The 26,470-nt window shown below is 50.6% G+C and overlaps 1 protein-coding gene and 1 long non-coding RNA gene across 3 annotated transcripts; both read right to left on the reverse strand.

Moving 5' to 3' along the window:
• Nucleotides 1-126: 126 nt before the first annotated feature.
• On the reverse strand, nucleotides 127-13,115 carry PCIF1 (PDX1 C-terminal inhibiting factor 1). 2 transcript variants are annotated; one of them, XM_025399333.1, is made up of 17 exons: nucleotides 12,990-13,115; nucleotides 10,196-10,363; nucleotides 8,660-8,802; nucleotides 8,444-8,568; nucleotides 7,171-7,308; nucleotides 6,844-6,974; nucleotides 6,574-6,728; nucleotides 4,885-5,032; nucleotides 4,706-4,789; nucleotides 4,362-4,461; nucleotides 3,128-3,290; nucleotides 2,274-2,446; nucleotides 2,042-2,128; nucleotides 1,773-1,957; nucleotides 979-1,072; nucleotides 706-881; nucleotides 127-620 (listed from the first exon to the last, which is right to left on the reverse strand). In XM_025399333.1, the coding sequence occupies exons 3-17, from the start codon at nucleotides 8,781-8,783 to the stop codon at nucleotides 389-391; spliced, it is 2,115 nt and encodes a 704-aa protein (XP_025255118.1). In that variant the 5' UTR covers nucleotides 8,784-8,802; nucleotides 10,196-10,363; nucleotides 12,990-13,115; the 3' UTR covers nucleotides 127-388. The 2 variants fall into 2 exon arrangements, with proteins under 2 accessions (XP_025255118.1, XP_025255119.1); XM_025399334.1 differs by having other exon boundaries at nucleotides 10,083-10,363; nucleotides 12,990-13,058.
• An 11,581-nt stretch (nucleotides 13,116-24,696) lies between these two features.
• Nucleotides 24,697-25,573, reverse strand: LOC112633073. Its single transcript, XR_003121482.1, has 2 exons — nucleotides 25,435-25,573; nucleotides 24,697-25,092 (listed from the first exon to the last, which is right to left on the reverse strand). It is a non-coding gene; the product is annotated as an uncharacterized LOC112633073 (long non-coding RNA).
• Between the last annotated feature and the right edge of the window lie 897 nt (nucleotides 25,574-26,470).

Here is a 26,470-nt window from a genome sequence, read left to right on the forward strand (position 1 = left end):
GCCCCAGCTGGGGAGTGAAGGTCCAGGGACCATGAGAAGGAGCTGCTGGAGGGAGGGGAGTGTGGTCCCAGAAGTAGCTCCAGCTGCCTCAGCCTTCTCTGCCCTCAAGACCCTCACACATTCTTGGGGGGGGTTTCTGTATTTCCTTTTACAAATGAAACAAGGTGGCAACAGGATGAGGGGTGGGGTTGGGAAGGCATCAGGACCTATATACATGGGACTTGGAGGGAGTTTGAGGTGAGGAGTTGGGGACAGGCAGGGAGGGGAGCCCTGGCAGAACCATAATCTTCCTATGTCAGTGGCAGCGGGGTCCCCGTCAGGCCCCAGGGGCCTGAGTCCCAGCAGTCCAGACCAGCACCCCTGGGGCTCCTCCTCCCCGCAGGGTATGTTAAGTGGGGTGAGGCTCGCGGCTAGGGCCCTGCTCACGGCCCGAGTCCCGGTCCTTGGCATCCGAGGAGGACGATGAGGAAGAACCAGAGCTGTGGCTTCGGCCTGACTGCCGGTAGGCAGCGCTCAGCTCCTGCAGCCGTTCAGGCGTTGGCACCCACTTGGCAAAGCCAGGGTCGTTCTGTAGGAAGAGCACGGCCGTGTTGTGGACGGCCTTGTAGTGCATTTCCTCCCTGCGGGCAAAGGCAATGGCTCAGGGTGGGGCTGGGCCTGGCCTGGCCAGCCTAGCCTCCGTCCCCTGCCCTCCCTGGCACCCACTTCTTGCAGATGTGCTGGGAGCCACTGCGGTACTCGTGCTCAAAGGCAGGCAGGATCAACTGGTGGCGTTTGAAGCGGCTCTGCTCCATGCGGGTGAGCGCTGGTGTGGGGGGTTCCCGCCACTCTGGGATGAACACGATGAAGGACAGGGGCTCCGGTGAGCTCTCAAGCAGTTTCTGTGGAAGGGGACACAGGGTGGACGTCAGGGGCTGCCTCCCAGGTGGCTGGCAATCCTGCCCTGTTGCCCACCCCTCACCCTGGCAGTGCACCCACCTCAAAGTGAGAGACCATAGCATCCATGAGCTCCTCGCAGAAGGGAGGGTTGGCCTCAAATGAACCACTCAGTGGAGCAAAGTCTAGGCAGGGCCTGGGGACAGGAGTGAGCATTTTAAGTCCTATCAGGACCCAGTCCCTCAACCAGAAACAGGTGCCATCTTCAACCCTAGGCAGCCACACTGAAGAGATGGCCTCTCCAGAAGCCAGCATTCACCCTAATTCACTGGGGCACGAGGCATAACCGTCTCCACTGAATGAATGAAGACACTGAACGAGGCTCAGGCTGGGATGCCCATGTTCACCAAGCTGGCATTCCAATCCAGTTCTGAGCCCACCACTACCACTACAGCAGAAGCTGCACCCAGGATCCCCAGCTGCTGAGCTCTGGACCTCTGGAGGTCCTGGCCATTCTTCCTTCTGGAGACAGCATTACGTTCTCTCATCTGTGCTCACCCCCACCCCTAGTTTGTAAGGCCTCTGAGGTCTGTGGCCCCACTTCTCACTCCTCTCAGGGCCCGGGACCACGTGTTCCTATTCCATCCTGAGCTGACTCACTAAGAAACCCAGAGGCCAGCTAGGGGTGTCACATGCCTGCCCACAGAGCCAGAAAAGCTCAGACTCCCAGAAGTTAAGCGACATGTCCAAGATCACATAGCTGGTAAGAGGTGGAGGCAGGGACTCCACCCAAGCCTGCCTGACACTACAGTCCAGGAAGCAGCCAGCAGAGGCGGGCCCGGTGCTCCGGAGGACCACTTCCCTGGCCTGGGTAGAGGGCAGCCCTTGGCCCTCACCCGCGGGAGCCAAAGTAGCCGTCTGTGTCGGGGAAGGCAGAACAGTACTGGCGGAAGTAACAGTTGAGGGGTGAGGCGAAGCACTCGAAGCTGACGCCGAAGAGTCGGTGGAGGGCCTCAAAGACGTGCACAGGCAGCGACCCCTGCAGGCCAGTCCCCTCATAGAGGCCCACGCCGAACATCATCTGCGGAGTGGCCATAGTCAGCGCCTGGGGCTCGCCCTCCTTGTTCCCTCCTGGGGAGCCCTCCCTGCTGCCCCAGGCCTGTACCTGGTACCGTCGGAGAAGACACCAGACCCGGGGCAGGAACCTCTCAAAGGCAGAGTCATCAATGCAACTGTAGCGGTAAAGGAGCCACTGTGGGGTGGGACAGAGAGGAGTGGCCTTCAGCAGTGCTCCCTCATGTCCTCATCACTGGTCTCCTGCTGGGGACTCTGCTCAGGAAAGATCCCAGGCCCTAACTCGTGCCATCAGCTAGGGACTTCCTCCCCGTAGCTCTTACCAGCTTGCTGAAGTAGTTGCGGCTGACCTTGACCATCTCTCCCTTATACCGGATGCAGACCACGTTGTTCTCCATGTGCATCTCCACACTGGGCATGGGGGGTGCAGACACAGCCAGCCGGACTGGATAGCAGTACACAAGGCGGGGCTCCACCTCAGGGGCGTCCACCTCCTCTGTGGGCAGGGAGAGCAGTGAGGGACCATACTCCTCATTCTCATGCTGCAGCCACTGTGGGCCACATGCTTTGTACTGAGAGAGGGAAGTCCCATTTCACAGATCAGTATAGTGTGGCCTAGTTCAGTAGAAAGGGAATGAAAGCCATAAAAAGAAACCAGCCAGACAATTGGCTGGGGCAGAAACAGGTGGCCTGTGTCAACACGCTCAGTACCGAAGCAGGCCCCTGTATGCCGTGCCTTGGGCTGGTAGGCAAGAAGGCTCAGGCCTATGGGTCCTGCTGCTGGGCAGAAGTACAAGAAATGCATTGCCACCATCGTAATAGTGACGATTCCTTATTTGGGGATCTTTTTGGGCCACACGGTTTACCTGAGTTACTTGTGAGTACTCACACAATCCTACCACCAGGTGCTGTACTTCAGTCTGGGGAAAGTGAGGCTTGCAGAGAATGGATGTAAATTCGGGTACACCTAACTACGACTCCCAGCCTATCTTTCACCACCACCATCTGGCTCTCCCTTTATCACTCCTCCCTGTTTCCCAGAGAAGTACAGCCAAAGGACACAGCAGGTTCTGCCCCCAACCAGTCCCTGGCCTTGAGGCTCAGCCTCGCTTGTCCCTTCCATCAGGGTATAGAGCTGATGGCATCACAGCTGGCTCCTCCTCCACCTTTGCCCTACCTGAGATGTTGTTTTCCTTAAGGATGGCAAGGTGCTTCTCTCGGATCCGTTTGACGTACTCCAGGGAGATGTGGTAGATCTTACTGCAGATGCCTTCCACGGAGTCCTTGGCTGCAGCCGAGACGTGGGGGCCACACTGCCTCCGCAGGTGCTCCAGGCGATCCTAGAGGAGGCCAAAGGGGCTCAGCTGGGCTGGCAGGTAACCGCAGGGCTGTTGGAGTCCAGCAGTCCTTGTTTTGAAACCAGCTCTGCTACTGACTAGCTGTGTCACTTGGACATATCCCCTGGCTTCTCTGAATCATTCCTCAAGTGCCAAGGGGACACGAGATACCTAACAGGGCAGTTTGAATATTAAATGTAATAATTTCCCTTAAGGGCTTACCAAGTGCCTGGCATACAGTAAGTGTACAATAAATGCCAGTAGCTTTTGTTGGGGTTACACTGCTAGATCCCACAGTAATTACTGGAGAAACAGACAAACCAGCATGGTCCCAGCTTACAGTGTTTGCAGTCTATTGGGGAAAGACACAATTACAAAAGAGTGTTGGTTGCTGCAGACTTGAGATTTGAGCTTTTAGCTACTTGCAAAGATGACTGTCGGGATTTGTAATTTTGCTGGATCACGTGTAAAACTGAAGAGTGAGAATGAGTCACTCTGGCTAGTGAGTACACCTACCTTTGTCACTCTCTACGTGTCAAGTACACAGTTACTATCGTGAAGTGCGAAACCTTGTCTCTTGTGAAATATGGTCCTGAAAAGAAAGCCCATTGCTAGTGCTGGTGGAGAGGTTTAAGAAGTGATAGGTTTTGGCCAGAAAACAGAATTGTTTTGGACACATTAAGAGTAGGAAATTGAATCTGATGGTAGCTCTTAACTATGATATGAATACACACACCCAAGAAAAAGCAGGCTGTCAATCTGTTTCCAAAAATCTACTCAAGGGAGATGCGGAACATTCATTAGGCTGAAAGGCGGCTACCTGTGGTGTGTGGCCAAGCATAAGACTCCATTAAGACTGTTAATGGAAATGTTCTGTGGGAGAAAGCCAGGAGCCTAGAGAAATATCTCCACAATCATGAGTTTGGGGACTGATGAACGTCAAACGTCTGCCATACTCCACAAGAATAGGCCGCTGGGGGAGGCCTTGCCCAGCCTGGACAGGCAGAGTAGGCTTCCTAGAGGAAGTGGCCACAGAGCCCTAAAACTGGCCTTCTCACCCGGGGACTCACTCACCATGTAGTCCTCCTTGGAGGCTGAGTGGTCCTTCCGAAGCCAGCTAAAGGTGTCTTCCACATTCCATTTGACCACCTTCCTACTGTCAGGGGATGCACTCCTGCCAGTCAAGGGGAGGGTAGAAGAAAGGAATGGCTTGGCTCCACCCTCCTCATTCCACTTCCATGGGCTCCCTGGGCATCAACCCCTAGCTTCCATCGCAGCCCTTGTTCTGCCTTTGGGAGCTGGCCCCACTTCTGCCACCAAGAGCAACGACAGCCCTGCATGAGACCAGGCAAGATGGCCTATGACCTCCCACTTTGATCACAGACCCATCTTGCCTGGGGCAGGAGACAGAGGCAAACCTGGACTCGATGAGCCGCCTGGCGGCCTCCGCATATTTAAAGAGCAGGCGCTTGGCTTCCTCCCGGAACTTGATTCGGGATAACCTGCGTTAGACAGTGGGCAGAGTTAGAGCCCTTCTATACATGACTGGGCACAGAAACCAAATCGCCCAGGGTCATCCCCAGCTGTGGGGCTGTACCTGATGGGAATGTCATTCATGATTTCACGAAACATGGAAGGTGACACGACTGGTTCACAGTTGCTGGGCAACAGGGGGTCAGATCCTTTGTCTACCACCTTGCGCTCCAGCATCCAGCGGTTGAAAGACTCCCGTGGAGGCTCAATGCCTGTAGGACAGGAGAGCTGCTGAAGGCCTGGATTTAATCAAGCAGTCCCACTTGGAGCTTGGCACATATAGGAAGCACCACATTCAGCAGTAAGCAAGACACAGTCCCACTTCAGAAGCTTCTAGGCTGCATTTCCCAAAATATTTTCTAAGAATCACTAGTTTTATAGTGTTAGTAAGTATCTAGCCAGGTGTAGTGGCTCACACTTATAATCTCAGCACTTTGGAAGGCTAAGGTGGAAGGATCGCTTGAGCCCAGGAGTTCAAGACCAGCCTGGGCAACACAGTAAGATCCTGTGTTGCTAAAAAAAAAAAATTAGCTGGGTGTCCCAGCTACTCGGGAGGCTGAGGCGGGAGGATCGCTTGAACCCGGGGACCGAAGCTGCAGTGAGCTGCAGTCGCGCCATTGCACTCCAACCTGGGTGACAGAGCAAGATCTTGTCTCAAAAGAAAAGAATAAAAAGGCCGGGTGCAGTGGCTCACGCCTGTAATCCCAGCACTTTGGGAGGCCGAGGTGGGTGGATCACCTGAGGTCAGGAGTTTGAGACCAGCCTGGCCAACATGGAAAAAACCCGTCTCTACTAAAAATACAAAAATTAGCTGGGCATGGTGGCATGTGCCTGCATTCCCAGCTACTCAGGAGGCTGAGGCAGGAGAATTGCTTGAACCCGGGAGGCAGAGGTTGCAGTAAGCCGAGATTGTGCCATTGTACTCCAGTCTGGGCAACAGTGAAACTCCATCTTAGAAAAAGAAAAAAAAGTATTACATAATATAAAAAAAAGCGGGGGGGAGGCCAGAGGATTCTATCTTTGAGCAAAGTTAAATAGGTTTATTACTAATCATAAAAATTAAAAACTAGGCCACGCATGGTGGCTCACATCTGTAATCCCAGCACTGTGGGAGGCCAAGGCAAGCAGAAGGCTTGAGCCCAGGAGTACAAGACCAGCCTGGGCAACATAGCAAGATCCTGTCTCTTAAAAAAAAAAAAAATTGGCCAGGTGTGGTGGCTCATGCCTGTAATCCCAGTACTTTGGGAGGCTGAAGCGGGTGGATCACGACGTCAGGAGTTCAAGACCAGCCTGGCCAACACTGTGACACCCTGTCTCTACTAAAAATACAAAACTTAGCTGGGCATGGTGGTGTGCGCCTGTAATCCCACTACTCGGGAGGCTGAGGCAGGAGAATTGTTTGAACCGGGACCTGGGAGGCGGATGATGCAGTGAGCAGAGATGGTGCCATTGCACTCCAGCATGGGCTACAGAGCGAGACTCCGTCTCAAAAAAAAAAAATTTAAAACTACAGTTTATGTCATACTTATCCATTTTACTTAATCCTTGTCATAGAATCCTAAGGTATAAATACTCTTTGTTTTTTTGGTTTTTTTGAAACAGGGTCTTGCTCTGTCACTCAGGCTGGAGTGCATTGGCGTGATCATGGCTCACCACGGGGCCCCACTTCGCCATTCCCAAGCTGGCCTGGTCAAGCCTGGCTCTTGCTAAAGGTGGGTGGAAATAAAGGAGGCCGCAGCCCAGAGGCAGGTACCCTCTCGCTGCTGGCACAGCTCCCGGTAGTGCTGCCGAAGCTTCAAGATGAGCTGAGAGCGGAGCAGCTCCACTTCAGGGTGCGGGGGCAGCACCTCTGAAGGCCCCCGGTGCTTGATGACAGCATTGGTCTGGATGTCCAGGTCCCAGTAGACCCTTGGGGCACAGAGAGGAGTGATGAAGATGCCCTGGCTACCCACACCACACCCCACAGTTCCAGACAGGCTGACGCTAGCAGTGGGTGCCCCCAAGCCAATCAGCGGGGACTCACTCAGTGGGTCGCAGGAGAGCTGCCTGCTGTTTATCTTCAGGGGACGTACCCCACATCTTCAGCGTTGGGGTTCCTGGGACACTGGGGGAGCTGGGCACCGACTGGCCTGTGGGTGTCATTGGGATTTCAATCTGTAGTGAAAGTCACAAAGGTGTCAAGTCAGGAGATTCACCAGAGAGGCTCCATCCAATACAGTGCACACCTGGTGAACTGTGTCCCGGGCCCCCCTCCTGGCTGGCCTGCCGACGCCTAGCCCCTGCAGGGAGCCTGCGGGCTGCCCATCTGAGCTGGCTGCTCAGCAGCCGGTTCCTGGCCGCAGACACTCACCTTGGGCTTCTTCACACCATTGCCGCTTGGCTGCTCTTCCGAGAGCTGCCGCTTTCTGGGCTTGTTCTCAGCCGGGGGGGTTTCCACCAAGCTTGAGTCTTGGGGCAGTGGGGTCGCATTCAGCCCCAAAGGGTCCGACTGGTGGAGGGAGACCAGCAGAGTTGCAACCAGGGCCAGCGGCTTAGGAGCCCCAGGACTTTGAATCCTCAGGCCCTCCCACCCCTGCTCCTACTCCTTAGAGAAGAGCAGAGGGGCTGGGATACAGGCAGAGAACATTGGGCTCCAGTCTTGCCTGCAACTTGCAACTGTGACAGGGTGTGTTACTTCCCTTCCAGTTCTCTTACCTTCAGAATGGCCATGCTAAGCCCTACATGACCACTGAGATTAAATGAGTCAGTGAACATGACTTGCTTAACATGGCATCTGGCATGAGATCAGTACACATTACACATTATTTTCCTCAAGAACAGAATGAAAGGAATAAAGGAAAAGCTCAAAAACTGCTTATTGTTGTAAAAAGCAAAGCCCTGCAGATAGGACTCTTGGTAACACCCAGAGAACGCATAGCGGTGAGTAGTGCAGCCCTGAACTCACATCAGATGCACGTCCTGCTCTGCCTATTACTAACTGTGAGGTTTTGCACCAGTGGTTCCCCATCTTTGAACCTCAGTGTCTTCACATGCAAAATGGAGATGCCAACTATTTTGACTGTGCCCAGTAAAGACATGCTGCCCCAGCTGAGAAGGATCCAAAAGCCCATGTTCCCGCCAAACAGCCCATGCCTGTACTTCCCGTCGTACTGACATGTCAGATCCTAGAATGTTCTTTTCCTCCCCACACACACTCGCTAACCCTCTCGCCTTAAACACTCATTCTCAGGGCTATTCCCATCATCTTGCCTTTCCCAGAGTAGGTCAGGATCCAGATGTACTATAACACTTCCTCATACATGGACCACAACTGTCATCCTACTGTCTGCTGGCAGCCCATGGGTGCTCTGCGACCGCAGGGAGCAAATCTGCCTTTTTCATTCCTGCCTTGCGGCGCAGCACCCACCGCGCAGCAGCCGTGCAATCATCTGTTTACTTGTCAGTCTACCCCATCTGAGTGTAGGTTCCATGAGGGCAGGAACTGTGTGTGTCTTGCTTGTCATTGTATCTGCAGGTGCCAGCACAGGGCTGGGCACTGAACGGCAGGCTCCTCAGGGTACATTTGGGGAAGGCCCAGGTGCCAGAAGCCACTCTGAGACCCCCCACCCTAGGCTGGCACTCACAATCACATCGTGCTGCCCCAGCACGGGCATCTCCCACAGGGACTGGTTGGTGAATCGGTTGAAGTAGTAGGGACGATTCTCCCTCCGGCTCCAGCACTTCTCCCAGCCTGCATGGACCAGCTCCTCTGCAAACAGGCATGGGGCCCAGCCAGGGTCAGGGCTACTCCCAGGGTGCCCTTCCTACCCCACCACCCCACTGCTGCTCCCCCTCAGTACCTGGGAGGTCCTGCACCAGGCGGATTGGCTTTGGAGAACAGGGCTGGCTCTGATTGGAGGTACCTGGGGAGTGACTCAGCAGGGACGCTTCCTCCCGGGGGCTGCCGTGATTCTCATTGGCCATCTCCGCACCCACAAAGGACCTGCCACACAGAGGACCGAAGAGTATCAGCTCCACCCCCTCACCTGCCAATTACAATCCACCCAGGGCCCCAGTGACCACCCATGGATGTGGAGAAATCCAATCAGGTCCTGTCCTGGAGAGCCAGCATGGTGCCACACAGCAACCCTGGGATCTAAGCTGCAATTCCAATTGTTCAATGGGTGCACTCCTGCTGCTTCCTCTGCCTAAAATTCCCCTCCCCCTCTTCTCTGCCTGGGTTGCTACTGTGTTCACATCCTCCAGGAAGCCTTCCTTGACTCTCCCCTCCCGAGGTCAGGTGGTCAGAGCTCCTCCTCAGGGCCGTGAACACCTCTGTCATAGCACTCAGATGGTCTGGCCTATCAGCTGGGTTTGTCTCCCCATTAAACTGTCAGAACTCCCAGGAATAGGAACTGGGTCCAATTCAGCTCTCTCCTGGGCTCAGGCATAGGACCTGGACCCAACAGAAGCACTATTGATTCTACAAATATTTACAAAGCACCAAGAGCAGCAAACAAGACAGAACAAGATCTGCCCTTGAGAAGCGATTCCTACAAGAAGGAATAGTAACAACTTTCAGGAGGAGATGGGATTTTATTGCTTCTATCCAGTAAAATCTAAAAGGAACAAAGCACACTAGGGAAGGGCATGGAATCTAATTGGTCACCTTATTTTACATTACATGGCAGGAAGCAGCTGTTGCTAAAATAACCAATGCAACTGAGAAGGACGATCTAAATGACTCCTTCATAATCCCCAGGTGAACATTTACTGTAAGTACCAGCAAGGAGGCCAGTTCCTTCAGATCTGTATTCCCTACTCCCCCACCCAAAGCATGCCCAGCAGGAGCCTCAGAAGCCAAAGTGCTTCTGGCCTGGGGCTGTCAGACAACTGGGAGCTAAGACAGACTTGATGATGCTAAATTTGTTTTCAGTAGGTCACACTTCCCAAAAGAAATCAAACTTTTACCCACAGCAAGACCACAAAGGCAGGCTTAAACATCAGTTATCTTTTCATGCTGAAATTTTATCAACTCATTGTGGTCACACTGATTTTCTCATGCTGATCAGAAGCTCTGATTGGTTGTTGACGACATCAGAGGAATCATTGGGACACTGATTTTATTGTACACTCCGTCACAGACTTCTTCATTAATTTAGAAAGGGAAAAGTGAATGGTTACTCCATTGGTACAGTTTGGCAGATAAAAATGCAGGGAGCAACAGGACATTAATGTACAACAAAAAGGGCCTTGATAACAAAAAGGTTGAGAACCACTGACCAAGGTATGAAAAAAACGAAGCTGCCTGGATTCTCTGGGCAGGAAGAATTCCTGGTGCCTTAGGGGCTGAGCCCACAGGTTTCAAGACTGAATGAAGTCCCCCTTTCTCTCACCCTCTGGGGTCTGCAATGCTAGCATGAGAGGCTTTTCTTCTCCAGCCGGATGGACCCCCACAAGGTCCCACAGAGGCGAGGAAAGGCCTGCAGGAAGACTCAGCACAGACGGATGGGCTGGTCAGCAGTGAAGTGCACGGGGCCCCAGGGGATTCCTTGCATCAGCAGCTGGAAAGCAAATAGGAAAATAGACAGTCACAGACCTGTGGGATGCTGCAGGGCGGGGACAACAAGAGGGGCAAAAACAAAGAGCAAGCTAGGGGCCTCCAGCGCAGGACACATCGGGAGAGGGGATGAGGGAATACAGGAGATGAAAATGATACCTCTTAAGCTTTCTCACCAATAGGTTTGCTTTCATGGGCACGTGACCTGCGCGACTGCACAGGGACCCACATTCAGGAAAGCCCTGAGCTTGGTTTGAGGCTCTGCTGTCACTGTCTTAAAATTTTTAATAACTTTTTAACAAGGAGCTCGCATTTTCATTTTTCACACTGGGCCCCACAAACTCTGTAGCCAGTCCTGCCAACTTAAGTACCCTTAGGCTGGGCATGGTGGCTTCGGCAACTTGGCCAGGGTGGAAGGATTTCTTGAGGCTAGGAGTTCAAAACCAGCCTTGGCAACATAGTGAGACCCCCCCAGCTCTATGACGAAACTTTTTGTTTGGTTTTGAGACAGTCTCACTCTGTTGTCCAGGATGGAGTACACTGCATGATCTCAACTCACTGCAACCTCCACCTCCTGGGTTCAAGCGATTCTCCTGTGTCAGCCTCTCGAGTAGCTGGGATTACAGGCATGAGCCACACCTGGCTAAATTTTTTGTACTTTTAGTAGAGATGGGGTCTCACCATGTTGGCCAGGCTGGTCTCGAACTCCTGACCTCAAGAGATCCACCCACCTGGGCCTCCCAAAGTGCTGGGATTACAGGTGTGAGCCATTGCACTAGGCCTAAATAAAACAAACAAAAAAAAGCACCTGCAGTCCCAGCTACTCAGGAGGCTGAGGTGGAAGGGTCACTTGAGCCCAGGAGCTCGAGGCTGCAGTGAAGTATAATCATGCCACTGTGCTCCAGCCCGGGTGACAGGGCAAGACCTCATCTCTTTTTTTTTCTTTTTTTTTTTTTTTTTAGTGTATCTTTTTTTTTTTTTTTTTTTTTGAGACAGTTTCACTCTTGTTGCCCAGGCTGAAGCGCAATGGCGTGATCTCGGCTCACCACAACCTCCACCTTCCAGGTTCAAGCGATTCTCCTGCCTCAGCCTCCCGAGTAGCTGGGATTACAGGCATGCGCCACCAAACCTGGCTAATTTTGTATTTTTAGTAGAGACGGGGTTTCTCCGTGTGGGTCAGCAAACTCCCGACCTTAGGTGATCTGCCCACCTTGGCCTCCCAAAGTGCTGGGATTACAGGCGTGAGCCACCGCGCCCGGCCAAGACCTCGTCTCTTAAAAAATAAAGTACCCTTAGACCAGAGAAAAATCAACAAACATACATATCACTGATCTGGGGGACACAATCCCAAGCCTCCCAGAGCAAATGAAAGGACACGCTCTGAACGTCTTGCAAAAATAAAAACATGCAAACGCCTCATATGACACATCTTGTTCGCCTTTATTGAAAAACGTTTTTCCCAAGAAACAAACATCCTGTGATATTGATGCACCGGGTAGATGAACTTCGCAGAATACGCACAAGCGGCACAGCTTAGTGTGAGGCTAAATGGGGACACTGCAGTGTTTCCAAAGCCAGCTGTGCATCAGAATCATCTCGGAGTTTGTGGGTAAAAAAAAAAAAAAATTAAGACGCCTGTGCCTCACTGAGCATCTCAGGAGCCAGAAATACGGAGGGGAGGCACACAAGAATTTGTATTTTTAAAACGCACCCTAAGAGTGACTGGGAGACAGGATGACTCATTTTTTCACACTATTTGAAAAAATTTAGCCATTTTTTGCGATTAAAACCATTTTTAATTCCCTATGTGACTTGAGTGCAGCAGGTCTGCGGCCGAAGTACCAGCCCTGGGGTTGGACAGACCCGGATTCGAGGCCCTTCTGCTTCCCGGCTTATAAACCGGAATCACTCGACCGTTATGTGTAGAGTCCAGCATTGTACGCTCCCAGTAAGACATAACTGCTCTTAAGATAACATTTTTATTTATCCTGTGGCTTCCCGACCCCCACGCATACCGCAGTTTGACAATTACCGCTACTCAAGGATAAACAACTGTATCTGCGCAACCAGAGGAACCCACCAGAAGCCAGAGTCCGAATCCCGGATTGGAGGCAGGTGGGGCGGAACCATCTCCGCAATATACCAATCAGAATTCTCCGGCCCAGTAGGGAGGAGTCAAAGGGCGAACAAAGTGCGCAGCCGCGAGGGCGAAAAGCGGCAAACCCCAGCGCGCGCGCGCGCGCACCTTCCCCTCCCCCCACCTCAGCGAGGGTGGGCTGTTTGGCGCGCGCGCGCGCCGGCCCATCTCCCGGGCTCCGCCCCCCGCCCCGCCGCGCGCTCCCGCCCCCGGGCTGAGGCGACTCAGAGTCGAAGCCCGACACAAAGGCGGTGGCGGCGGCAGCAGCGGAGGGGCCCTAGAGGCCGCTCCGCTCGGGCTCTTCGGGCCCACCTCCCTCACTTCGGCCACCGGCGCGGCTGCCCACCCGCGGGTCTAAGATGGCGGCGGCAACAGAGATGGGGCAAGAGGCAGCCCCGAGCAGAAAGCGCCGGAGGGGCCGCCGCCGCCCAGCTTCGGATCCCCAGACCCTGGCGCGGCTCGCTGCGGGACCATGGCTTCCTGGGACTCTTACCTGCCCGGAGCGGACTCGAGGGGACGCGGCTACACGTTCTGCTCGACCGCCCGTTTTGCCGCCTCCGCCTCGCCCTCCCCAGCGCCGCTGCCGCCATCTTGTGTCCCGGGCCGGGACTCCGCGCTGCGCATGCGCTGGTACCGCCTCTGAGGGACCTCGCCACGGCCGTGCCGCCATCTTGAGTGTGGCAGGATCGGCTGGCTCCTCGCACCCAGCTTGCTTTCGGCCCCCTCCCCTTCTTCCCATCCGTCCCTGCTGTGCCTTGTGGCGCTGAGGAGGGGGAGAGAGCTTTGTAGGCCTGCGGGTGGACTGAGGAAGGAATGAATTCACTGGCACGCCCTCGCCTCAGTTTCCCCCGCGAGCTCACACGCAGGGGCCGGATGTGGGCGGTGGGCGGTGGGCGGCGGGGTCTTACTGAGCTTGCGCACTAGGGGGCGTGGGGGCTGTCTTAGAACCAGCTGGGGTCTCGGGCTGGGCTGCCGGCCTAGGGGAGGAGTCCTGGTGACGCAGGCTCTGGACGTAGCGGGGACCTGGGTCCCGGCACCCGCGCGGCTCTGCCGCTTCCGGCCAGTCTCCTTCCCTCTCTGGGCCTCTGTGCTGCATGCTGACGGAATGTTGTGCAGCCCTGCCCCATGCCTGGGCTACATACACATGGAACTCAGGCTGCAAACGCTCTTGAGTAGAAGCAACTTAAACCAGCCTTGGGGGGCAAGTAATAGAGATGGCTTTGGGCAAAGTTGGGAAATCAACTAAATGCATCGTAGGGCCTTTCCAGCATTGACATCTGTGGCCGTTAGTTGCAGTTCAAAACCTCACCGAGCCCTCAAACCGGCTACAGAGGGTAGCCTGGCAGGGAACTGGCAGTGTGAGGTGCTCCTCCTCCAGCTCCCTGCAGTATTCTTTTTGGTAGGGGCCTGCAGGCGTCAGAATGGTAGCTCCACCCATCTCCGGCCTCCCCAGTAAGCAGCCCTTCCAGTGCTAGCTTGAGGAGAGGACAAGCTTGCCACCTGCTGTCATACTGGCGCTTGTATGAAGCCAGGGGCTGGCTGTAGGTTCCCCGGCTGGGCAGCCTCTGGGATGTCCATGGTCCCGGCTGCACGCCAGCGTGGGGGCAGGCAGGGGGAGGCTCAACAAAAACGGAGGCACTGGTATGAGTAGTAATTGAGAACAAGGGTTCAGATCCTCATCTGATTTCAGTCCCTGCTCTTCCACCCAAAATGTGTGGCCTTGAAGGAGTTAACCGATTTAAATTTTAGTTTCCTCAGTGGAAAATAATAAATCCGCCTACCTCGTAAAGATTTGGTGAGAATTAACTCAGGTGATGCATGTGAAGTCCTCAGCACAATACCTGGCTCTTCCTAAGTGATGAATCAGTGTTAGACGTGATCGTCTCACAGTGGTGTGAGCATTGCTTTAAGTAGATTTGAGACCTCCAGAAATAAGCAAGCTCTATAAAGGAAAGGCAGTTCCTGCCCTCGCAGAGCTTCCCGTTCAGATAAGAGGCCTGATGGGAAACCAGACTCCTGGGCCCTGTCTAAGTTCTGGAAGGGTGGGGTGGCAGTTTTGATTTATGCCTGCTGCGCTGGCATAATTACTAATATTGCCTCATTTCTCAGAAGTACCCTGCTTTGGGCTGGGCGTGGTGGCTCACCCCTGTAATCCCAGCACTTTGAGAGGCCGAGGCAGGTGGATCACCTGAGGTCAGGAATTCAAGACCAGCCTGGCCAACACGGCAAAACCCTGTCTCTACTAAAAATACAAAATTAGCCCGGTGTGGTGGCGCATGTCTGTAATCCCAGCTACTCGGGAGGCTGAGGCAGGAGAATCGCATGAACCAGGAAGGTGGAGGTTGCAGTGAGCCGAGATCGCGCCACTGCACCCCAGTCTGGGCGACAGAGCGAGACTCCCGTCTCAAAAGTCTTGCTTTGGACAGTAAACTACACGGTCACTCTTGACGTACGGAATGCCCAGTTTTCCAAGCCCATGCCCCCCAGCTAGTCCGCGCTTTCACTAAAGTGTAAAAACCGTATAGTGATTGTTATCCCTTTTTTTTTTTTTTTTTTTTGAGGCAGAGCCCAGGCTGGATTGCAGTGGTGCGATCTTGGCTCACTACAACCTCTCCCTCCTGGGTTCAAGCAATTCTCCTGCCTCAGCCTCCCAAGTAACTGGGATTACAGGCGCATGCCACCATACCCAGCTAAATTTTTTTTGTATTTTTAGTAGAGACGGTGTTTCGTTATGTTGGCCAGGCTGCTCTCAAACTCCTGACCTCGTGATCCGCCCACCTTGGCCCCTCAAAGTGCTGGGATTACAGGCCACTGCGCCCAACCTTTTATCTATTCTTTCATGTTTTCAAAGTATTTTCTCATTCATGGTTCAGATTATCCTAACTGATAACCAAGGTACCAGACATCCCAAGTGCCTAGTCTTCTGTTTTATCGTGGAATCCTGTGAATTATTACCTCAAATCTGCACAGGAGCAAACAGGTTGGAGTGAGGGACAGGGGTGAAGTCATTGTCCATGTTCACACAGCCATCAAGTAACAAGAAAACTGGTATTTTAAGCCCAGCGTTCTCAACACCAAAATGCAAGACTGGTTCCATTAAGCCACACTGGCCTCCCTGTTTTGTGAATAAGGGATCTGGATTCAGGGTAAGTGACTGGCCTGAGTTGACACAGTGGCCCTGGATAGTTCAATCTTTTTTTTTTTTTTTAAGACGGAGTTTCACTCTTGTTGCCCATTAAGAGTGCAATGGCGCAATCTTGGCTCACCGCAACCTCCGCATCTAGGATTCAGGCGATTCTCCTGCCTCAGGCCCCCGAGTAGCTGGGATTACAGGCATGCGCCACCACACCCGGCTAATTTTGTATTTTTAGTAGAGACAGAGTTTGTTCATGTTGGTCAGGCTGGTCTTGAACTCCTGACCTCAGGTGATCCGCCCACCTCGGCTTCCCAAAGTGCTGGGATTACAGGTGTGAGCCACCGCCCCTGGCCTGGATAGTTCAATATCTTAAAGGATTCTTTACCTCACAGTGTTCAGCACTGCTTTTCACCTGATACATGCCTAATCTTCTCCCTTTGCTCACTTTCCACATGTAGTCAAAACCAGCCTCTTCTCAGCTGAGTGCAGTGGCTCACACATGTAATCCCAACACTTTGGGAGGTGAGATAGGTGGATCACCTGAGGGCAGCAGTTTGAGACCAGCCTGGCCAACAGGGTGAAACCCCATCTGTACTGAAAATACAAAAATTAGCTGGGCATGGTGTCAAGGGCCTGTAATTCCGGCTACTCAGGAGGCTGAGGCAGGAGAATCACTTAAACCCGGGAGGAAGAGGTTGCAATGAGCTGAGGTCACACCATTGCACTCTATCCTAGGTGACAGGAGCAAAACTCCAACAAAACAAAAACCAACCTCACCATCCTAATGACTACCTTAGAGCCGGCTTTTCCCACCCCTGCCCCTATTTTTTTTAGAAGCAGGGTCTCAGTCTATCTCCCAGACTGATGTGCACTCATAGCTCATTGTAACCTTGAACTCCTTGCCTTAAGCGATCCTCCTGCCTCAGCCTCCCAAAGTGCTGGGATTACAGGCATGAGCCACCACACACAGCCCAGTTTTTTTTTTTTTTGGAAAGGAGTCTTGCTCATGTCACCCAGGCTAGAGTGCAGTGGCGCGATCTCGGCTCACTGCAACCTCTGCCTCCCAGGTTCAAGTGATTCTTCTGTCTCAGCCTCCCAAGTAGCTGAGACTACAGATGCTCGCCACCATGTCCAGCTAGTGTTTTTTTGGTTTTTTTTTTTGTTTTTTTTTTTGTTTTTTTTGTATTTTTAGTAGAGATGGGGTTTCACCACATTGGCCAGGCTGGTCTTGAACTCCTGACCTCAGGTGATTCACCTCAGCCTCCCAAAGACAAACTTCTAAAACCTTTTTATTGTTAAGAATAGCATATGGGGCCGGGTGCAGTGGCTCACGCCTGTAATCCCAGCACTTTGGGAGGCCTAAGCGGGCGGATCATGAGGTCAGGAGATGGAGTACATCCTGAGCAACATGGTGAAACCCCATCTCTACTGAAATACAAAAAAATTAGCCAGGCATGGTGGCACACACCTGTAGTTCCAGCTACTCCAGAGGCTGAGACAGGGACACCACTTGAACCCGGGAGGCAGAAGCTGCAGTGAGCCAAGATTGCACCACTGCACTCCAGCCTGGTGACAGAGCAAGACTCTGTCTCAAAAAAAAAAAAAAAAAAAAAAAAAAGAATGGCGTATAATAGATGGGCACAGTGTCTCAAGCCTGTAATCACTAACACTTTGGGAGGCCAAGTGGGAGGATACCTTAAGGTCAGGAGTTTAGAGACCAGCCTGGGCAATGTAGCAAGACTGAAAATTTTTTTAAATAACATTAGCTAGGCATGGTGGTATGGGCCTGTACTTTCAGCCACTTGGGAGTCTGAGGTGGGAGGACCACTTGAGCCCCGGATGTTGAAGCTGCGATGAGCTACGATAGTGCCACTGCACTCCAGCCTGGGCGACAGAGATCATGTCTTAAAAATAATTGGGTGCAGTGGCTCATGCCTGTAATTCTAACACTGGGAGGTAGAGGTGGGTGCATTGCTTGAGTCCAGGAGTTTGAGACCACCCTGGGCAACATGGTGAAATCCCCATCTCTACAAAAAATACAAAAATTAGCCAGGTGTGGAAGCACACGCCTCTAGTCTCAGCTACTTAGGGGGCTGAGGTGGAAGGATCACTTGAGCCCAGGAGGTCAAAACTGCAGTGAACCATGATCACGCCTCTGCACTCCAGCCTGGGCTACAGAGCAAGACCCTGTCTCAAAAAAATAAATACAAAATAGGCTGGGCACGGTGGCTCACGCCTGTAATCCTGGCACTTTGGGAGGCCAAGGCGGGAGGATCATGAGATCAGGAGTTTGAGACCAGCCTGGCCAACATAGTGAAACACTGTCTCTACTAAAAATACAAAAAATTAGCTGGGCATGGTGGCGCATGCCTATAGTCCCAGCTACTCGGGAGGCTGAGGCAGGAGAATCGCTTGAACTCGGGAGGTGGAGGTTGCGATGAGCCGAAATTAGACCACTGCACCCCAGCCTGGGCAACAGAGCGAGACTCCGTTCCAAGAAAAAAAAAAAAAAAAAAGAATAGCGCACATATACAAAAGTGCACAAAACATAAATGTAAAACCGAATGATTTATCAAAAAGTGAGCACCTGGGTTAGCATCACCCATGCAATGGTACTGAACAGTCAAGCAGAAGGCCCCCGCAGGGTAATTGCTGTTCCAACTACTTTTGTGATAATCACTTCCTTGCTTCCTTGCTTTTGGAGTTGTACCACCTGAGAATGTGTCCTAAACACTAAAGTTTTGCCTGTTCCTTGAACTTTATATAAATTGAATTATACAGTATTATTTTGTGTCTGGCTTCTTTTGCACAAGAGTACACTTGGAAAACTCATTTATGTTGTTTCATATAGCTATGGTGAGTTCATTTTCATTGCTGTTTTTTTGTTTTCCACTGTATATTTACTCTATTGTTAAGGGATCTAAGTGAAGCCTCCCACCTGCCGTACCTCTCAATTTCTTTTTAAAAAATTATTTTTATTTTTATTTATTTTTTTAGATGGAGTCTCGCTCTGTCGCCCAGGCTGGAGTGCAGTAGCATGATCTCGGCTTGCTGCAACCTCTCCCTCCCGGGTTCAAGTGATTCTTCTGCCTCAGTCTCTCAAGTAGCTGGGATTACAGGCACCCGCTACGACGCCCGGCTAATTTTTGTATTTTTAGTAGAGACAGGGTTTCTCCATGTTGGCCAGGCTGGTCTCGAACTCCTGACCTCAAGTGATTTGCCCACCTCCGCCTTCCAAAGTGCTGGGATTAGGCCAGGCGCCGTGGCTCAAGCCTGTAATCCCAGCACTTTGGGAGGCCGCGATGGGCGGATCACAAGGTCAGGAGGTCAAGACCATCCTGGCTAACATGGTGAAACCCCGTCTCTACTAAAAAATACAAAAAACTAGCCGGGCGAGGTGGAGGGCGCCTGTAGTCCCAGCTACTCGGGAGGCTGAAGCAGGAGAATGGGGTAAACCCGGGAGGTGGAGCTTGCAGTGAGCCAAGATCGTGCCATTGCACTCCAGCCTGGGTAACAGAGGGAGACTCTGTCTCAAAAAAAAAAAAAAACAAAGTGCTGGGATTACAGGCATGAGCCACTGTGCCTGGCTTTATTTATTTATTTATTGAGTCTGACTCTGTCACACAGGCTGCAGTGCAGTGGCACAGTATCAGCTCACTGCAGCCTCTGCCTCCCAAGTTCCAGTGATTCTCTTGCCTCAGCCTCCCGGGTAGCTGGGATTACAGGCAAGTGCCACCACACCTGCCTAATTTTTGTATTTTTAGTAGAGACAGAGTTTCACCATGTTGGCCAGGCTGATCTTGAACTCCTGACCTCAGGTGATCCACCTGCCTCGGCCTCCCAAAGTGCTAAGATCATAGGCGTGAGCTACCATGCCCAGGCTTTTTTTTTTTTTTTTAAGATAGAGATGGGGTAACTATGTTGCCCAGACTGTCTTTAACTTCTGGGCTCAAGCAATTCTCCCACCTCGGCTTCCTAAAGTGCTAGGATTACAGGCGTGAGCCACTGTGCTTGGCCATACCTGTTAATTTCCAAACTGGCCTTCTGAGTTCTAGTTCATAATCCACCAAGGGGCCACAGGGATCTGGCTATATGGCAAGTCTCATCAAGTCACTCTGGGCTTAAAACTCTTTAATGTCTCCCCATCGACTACAGGACAAAATCCCAAACTCTTAATTTGGCTTACAAAACCAGAATTATGGCCGGGCGCGGTGGCTCAAGCCTGTAATCCCAGCACTTTGGGAGGCCGAGACGGGCGGATCACGAGGTCAGGAGATCGAGACCATCCTGGCTAACACGGTGAAACCCCGTCTCTACTAAAAAATACAAAAAACTAGCCGGGCGAGGTGGCAGGCGCCTGTAGTCCCAGCTACTTGGGAGGCTGAGGCAGGAGAATGGCGTAAACCTGGGAGGCGGAGCTTGCAGTGAGCTGAGATCTGGCCACTGCACTCCAGCCTGGGCGACAGAGCGAGATTCCGTCTCAAAAAAAAAACAAAAACAAAAACAAAAAAAACCCAGAATTATAATGAGCTACCATGGCAGAATATTTACTATGCACAGCGTCAGGCACTTTACACACATTCATTTTATTCATGATCTGAACCTTCAAACCATCTCTTCTTGATCCAGTGCCAGCTACCATGAACTACTTCATAATTTCCCTAAATATGCCAGGTTCTCTCATGACCCTGATCCTTTGTGTTTCTGTTTTTTTGTTTGTTTTGTTAGTTTTTGAGCCCAGGCTCCCTTTGTACCCAGGCTCACTGCAGCCTTGACCTCCTAGGCTCAAGTGATCCTCTTACCTCAGTCCCCTAAGTAGCTGGGACTACAGGAGCACACCACCACACCTGGCTCATTAAAAAAAAATTTTTTTGTAGAGACAAGATCTTACGGTGTTGCCCGGGCTGATCTCAAACTCCTGGCCTCAAGGAATATTCCTGCTTCAGCCTCCCAAAGTGTTGGGATTTCAGGCATGAGCCACTGTGTCCAGCTCCTGAGTCTGTATATGCTGTTTGCCCTTACTCTTCTTCCCCTCTTGGCCTAATTCAGCCTTCGAGTCTTAGCCTAGATGTTGCCTCTACCAGGCAGCCTTCCCTGAACTTCATTCTACCTAGGCTAGGACAGGTTCCCTCTCCTGTACTCCCACGATGGCCTAAGCTCAATGTTTGTCAATTTTCTTCATCCAGTAGGCTGTGGGCTGCTTAAGGGTGGGGGCTGAGGCTTGTTCACCTTTGTAACCCCATGCCCAGCACTGTGCCTGACCCTCTGTAAATATTTGATGACTGTGAACAGACCACACTGGGTTGAAGTCTAGGTGGCTTTTTCAGGTAGCCCGTTTGTTTATTTATTTATTTATTTATTGAGACAGGATCTCACTCTGTCACACAGGCTGGAATGCAGTGGTGTGATCTTGGCTCACTGTAACCTCTGTCTCCCGGGTTCAAGCGATTCTCCTGCCTCAGCCTCCGGAGTAGCTGTGACTACAGGCGCACATCACCAGGCCCAGCTAATTTTTGTACTTTTAGTAGAGACGGGGGTTTCACCATGTTGACCAGGCTGGCCTCAAACTCCTGACCTCAAGCAATCCGCCTGCCTCGGCCTCTCAAAGTGGTGAGATTACAGGCGCGAGGCACTGTGCCTGGCCAGGTATCCCCGTTTCTATTCCAGGCTCTGGTTTCTGTGGTGGGAACACCAAGGCAACAGCACCCTATGGGATGCCGAGAAAAGCATGAGCCGCCTGCTGTGGCTGAGTCTCTGTTAGTAGCCTGGAGTCTTTTACTCCCGATATAGAGATGGAGTGTTGAGCAAAGATCCTGAGGCTTTCCCTTTCTCCAGCTACTTTTTTGAACTGAGAAGCCTGGGTAGACAATAGGTCTGGGCTGAGAGAGGTGGTTGGGATAAGCTGGGCTCCTCTACCTGGCACCAGGGCTGGCTGCATAGATTTAGAAAGGCCCATGCTTACTGGGTGTGGTGGCTCATGCCTGTAATCCCAGCACTTTGGGATGCCAAGGTGGAAGGATTGCTTGTGGCCAAGAGTTCAAGACCAGCATGGGCAATATAGAGCCCCATCTCTACCAAAAAAAAAAAAAAAACGGCCGGGCGCGGTGGCTCAAGCCTGTAATCCCAGCACTTTGGGAGGCCGAGGCGGGTGGATCACGAGGTCAGGAGATCGAGGCCATCCTGGCTAACACGGTGAAACACCGTCTCTACTAAAAAAAATACAAAAAACTAGCCGGGCGAGGTGGCGGGTGCCTGTAGTCCCAGCTACTCGAGAGGCTGAGGCAGGAGAATGGTGTGAACCCGGGAGGCGGAGCTTGCAGTGAGCTGAGATCCGGCCACTGCACTCCAGCCTGGGGGGCAGAGCGAGACTCCGTCTCAAAAAAAAAAAAAAAAATTAGCTGGGCATACTGGTGCTCCTGCAGTCCTAGCTACTTGGGAGACTGAGGCAGGGGATGATTGCTTGAGTCCAGGAGTTCAAGGCTGTAGTGAGCCATAATTGCACCACTGTACTCTAGCCCCTTCTCAAAAAATAAAAACAAGATGAAAATAAAAATAATAAAAAAGAAAGGTTTGTGTTTGGTTTAATGTTTTACTGTCACCGTCTTAAAAATCTTAATAATTTTTATTTTTTTATTTATTTTATTTTTTTTTTTTGAGACGGAGTCTTGCTCTGTCGCCCAGGCTGGAGTGCTGTGGCCGGATCTCAGCTCACTGCAAGCTCCGCCTCCCGGGTTCCCGCCATTCTCCTGCCTCAGCCTCCCCAGTAGCTGGGACTACAGGCGCCCGCCACCTCGCCCGGCTAGTTTTTTGTATTTTTTAGTAGAGACGGGGTTTCGCCGTGTTAGCCAGGATGGTCTCGATCTCCTGACCTCGTGATCCGCCCGTCTCGGCCTCCCAAAGTGCTGAGATTACAGGCTTGAGCCACCGCGCCCGGCCGGTTTTTTTCTGTTTTTGTTTTTTGAGATGGAGTCTCCCTCTGTTGCCCAGGCTGGAGTGCAGCAGCACGATCTTGGCTCACTGCAACCTCCACCTCCTGGGTTCAAGGGATTCTTCTCCTGGCTCAGCCTTCACGAGTGGGTGGGACTACAGGAGCACCACCACACCCAGCTTTTTTCTAATTATTTTTGGTAGAAACGAGGTTTCACCATGTTGGCCAGGCTGCTCTTGAACTCTTCACCTCAGCTCGTCTGCCCGCCTTGGCCTCCCAAAGTGCTGGGATTAGAGGCGTGAACCACCACACCCGGCCAGTTTTAGGTATTATATGCAGTATGGAACACCTTGGAACAGTCCCAGTAGTATACCGAGCCAGAGCCTTGCTCCTCCAAATGTGGTCCTCAGACCATCAGCATTAAAATCCCTGGGATTTCCTTGTTAGAAATAAAGAATTTCAGGCCGGGCGTGGTGGCTCACGTCTGTAATCCCAGCACTTTAGGAGGCTGAGGCGGGCAGATCACAAGGTCAGGAGATCAAGACCATCCTGGCTAACACAGTGAAATTCTGTCTCTATTAAAAAATACAAAAAAATTAGCCAGGCGTGGTGAGCACCTGTAGTCCCAGCTACTCTGGAGGCTGAGGCAGGAGAATGGCATGAACCTGGGAGGTGGAGCTTGCAGTGAGCCCAGATTGCGCCACTGCACTCCAGCCTGGGCGATAGAGCGAGACTCCATCTCAAAAAAAAAAAAAAGGCCGGGCGCGGTGGCTCAAGCCTGTAATCCCAGCACTTTGGGAGGCCGAGGCGGGTGGATCACGAGGTCAGGAGATCGAGACCATCCTGGCTAACATGGTGAAACCCCGTCTCTACTAAAAATACAAAAAACTAGCCGGGCGTGGTGGCAGGCGCCTGTAGTCCCAGCTACTCGGAGGCTGAGGCAGGAGAATGGCGTGAACCTGGGAGGCGGAGCTTGCAGTGAGCCGAGATCGCGCCACTGCACTCCAGCCTGGGTGACACAGCACGAGACTCCGTCTCAAAAAAAAAAAAAAAAAAAAAAAAAAAAATTTCAGGCTCCACCCAGACCTACTGAATTAGAATCTGCATTTCAACAAGATCCCCAGGTGATTTGATTGCACATTAAAACTTGAAAGCTGTGACATACAGGAATAGACTACTGCCATCCCTCTAAAATAGATCAGTAGTAAAGAGTTTGGAGAATCTACATTATTCTTTAGAAGGAAGAAATATGAAAAACTAGTTTTCGTTTTAGAGTTTAGGAGGAAAATGGGTACTTACTACAATTATTAAACTCTGGGTAAGAAAATTTTGAAATAAGCATGGTTATTATGAGATTAAGTTAGCTACAGACTATTAGGAAATTAAAAATAGAAAGGTGCCATCCTTTTCATAGGATTTACTTTTTGGTCCACTTTTTATCCTTCTAAACTCTTCACTTGTAACCTCAAATTTCAGTATAAATGGCCATAATAACAGAAATGCCAAGCTGCCATGGCCAATGCTGGGAATATAGCAAGTCACTACTTGGATAAGTTAAAGGTTCTAAAATGTTCGGTTTACCAGCACTTAATACTTTTCTTAGTTTGTTGTTGTTGTTGTTGTTGTTGTTTAGTCAAGGGTGGTAAATGCTTGGAAATATAATTTTATTCTTAGGTGGCTTTTGTTTTACAGAGCTTCGATATGACCTGCCAGCATCATACAAGTTTCATAAAAAGAAATCAGTAAGTCTCTTGATTTTGGCTGGTCTACATTCGGTATTGAAAAGTTTTCTGGGCCGGACGTGGTGGCTCATGCTTGTAATCCCAGCTACTCGGGAGGCTGAGGCAAGAGAATCGCTTGAACTCAGGAGGCGGAGGTTGCAGTGAGCTGAGATTGCCCCACTACACTCCAGCCTGTGCAACAGAGTGAGAGTCAGTCTCAAAAAAGAAAAAGAAAAAAAAAAAGAAAAGCTTTATGACAAGTAATTATTTCTAGTGTTATCAACTTTCCTGTGTAAATACAGAAAGACAGCCTAGGAGACACCGTAAATGGCCTGTGGGAAGGGCCCATAGTCAACAGCTAATATTCTAGTTCTTTATTAAATGCTCTGGGTACAAAAAGAAAAAAAAAAAACTGTTTTTGCTCTTTTCATATAGCATATATTTTATTAGTTTGTACTAATACATTCTCATATTACAAAGGCAATTTAATGGAAGAATCTTCCTTTTGATATTTGAATCATCTGAAATAACACAAACAGAACTATACATTCAAAGAAATCTCATTTGCATAACAAAAAGACAAGTTAAACAACAACAAAAAATTTTTCCTTTCTCACAGGTGGACATTGAAGTGGACCTAATTCGGTTTTCCTTTTAAAAGCCCCCGCAAACAAAAGTAGTTTAAAACCTATTTAAAATGAATAAAAAATTGGTTTACTAAACTACTGGTCTCCAGCACCATTTTCTGTTTTCTGTTGTTTGGATGCAGGTTCTTCTTTGTCTGTTTCTTCTCTTGCTCTTTTCACAGGTCCTATAACATAACAATTAATTTTTGTTAAATTCAACATAAGTACTGCTCTATTTTAATACTGAGTACAATTACTAATAATGATACTGTTGAAAAAGATGCAACAACTTCCTTGCACCAATCAGAAAAGGCTTTTCTCTTAGTACAGACCTGACCTCTAGATTCATCTTCCAAATATCCTGTCCCTGACTTATACAACAGCATAACCAAGGTAAATCATAATAATCCAAGAATGGCACTTATCCAGAAGTTGAAAAGCCAAATCCCTATTCTCTGGCAAATCATTTATTTATGAAAGTACAAATTTTCTCATGAAACTACCAAAGGACTTAGGAAAAAACTTACCAGTTGCACCATTTTCATCATGTTCATCATCACTAGCAAATTTCGTTTTCTTGCCCTGAAACTGTACTTTTCCTTTACCAGACCCAGGCTGGGCAGCTTTATTACCCTTTCCTTTTCCTTTAAATCTACGACCTGTAGAGACACAATTGAGCACTCTGTAAAGAATTTTTTTTTAAGTCTCTTGTCAATGTTTTTGAACACTGATTAAAGTTTTTGCTCAAGTAAATGGGTTCAACAACCAAACTGTTAAAGAAAAATCAGAATAAATGACCTTTTGACTTCCATTTGTTTAGGGATTCTTGTTGGTCTTCTATTATTTTTTTCAGTGCTTCTTTTTCCACCTCTCCTTCTAGTACTTCCCAAGTCACTTCTTTGTTCCTTAATTGTAGGTTACCATTATTTGCATCTTTGGCTTTACCCAAAGCTTCCTTGGCTTTTTCTTTAAATAGAATTATCCCCTATACCAGAGACAGAAAACAAAAGCCATACCCTTAGTTTTTTAGTCCCACAATTAATTTCTTTGTTCAAAGTAATTTTTTCTACCCTGCAAACCTTCCATGCCTTTACCAGTTTGAATGAACTTTACTGAACAGTAGAAAAGGAATGCTACAGAAGTAAAACTGCAATAATCAATATGAACAGTTATTCATAGTATAATTCAGAAACTATCAGACATCACATATAGTGACAATAACAACAAAGTAAATGATCAAGTAGAAACTAGTTCAGGCCGGGCGCGGTGGCTCACGCCTGTAATCCCAGCACTTTGGGAGGCCGAGGCGGGCGGATCACGAGGTCAGGAGATCGAGACCATCCTGGCTAACATGGTGAAACCCCGTCTCTACTAAAAATGCAAAAAATTAGCCGGGCGAAGCGGCGGGCGCCTGTAGTCCCAGCTACTCGGGAGGCTGAGGCAGGAGAATGGCGTGAACCCGGGAGGCGGAGCTTGCAGTGAGCCGAGATCGCGCCACTGCACTCCAGCCTGGGCGACTAAGCGAGACTCTGTCTCAAAAAAAAAAAAAAAAAAAAAAAAAAA

The sequence above is a fragment of the Theropithecus gelada genome, chromosome 10 (assembly GCF_003255815.1).
Source record: "Theropithecus gelada isolate Dixy chromosome 10, Tgel_1.0, whole genome shotgun sequence".
In the NCBI taxonomy this organism is placed as follows: Eukaryota; Metazoa; Chordata; class Mammalia; order Primates; family Cercopithecidae; genus Theropithecus; species Theropithecus gelada.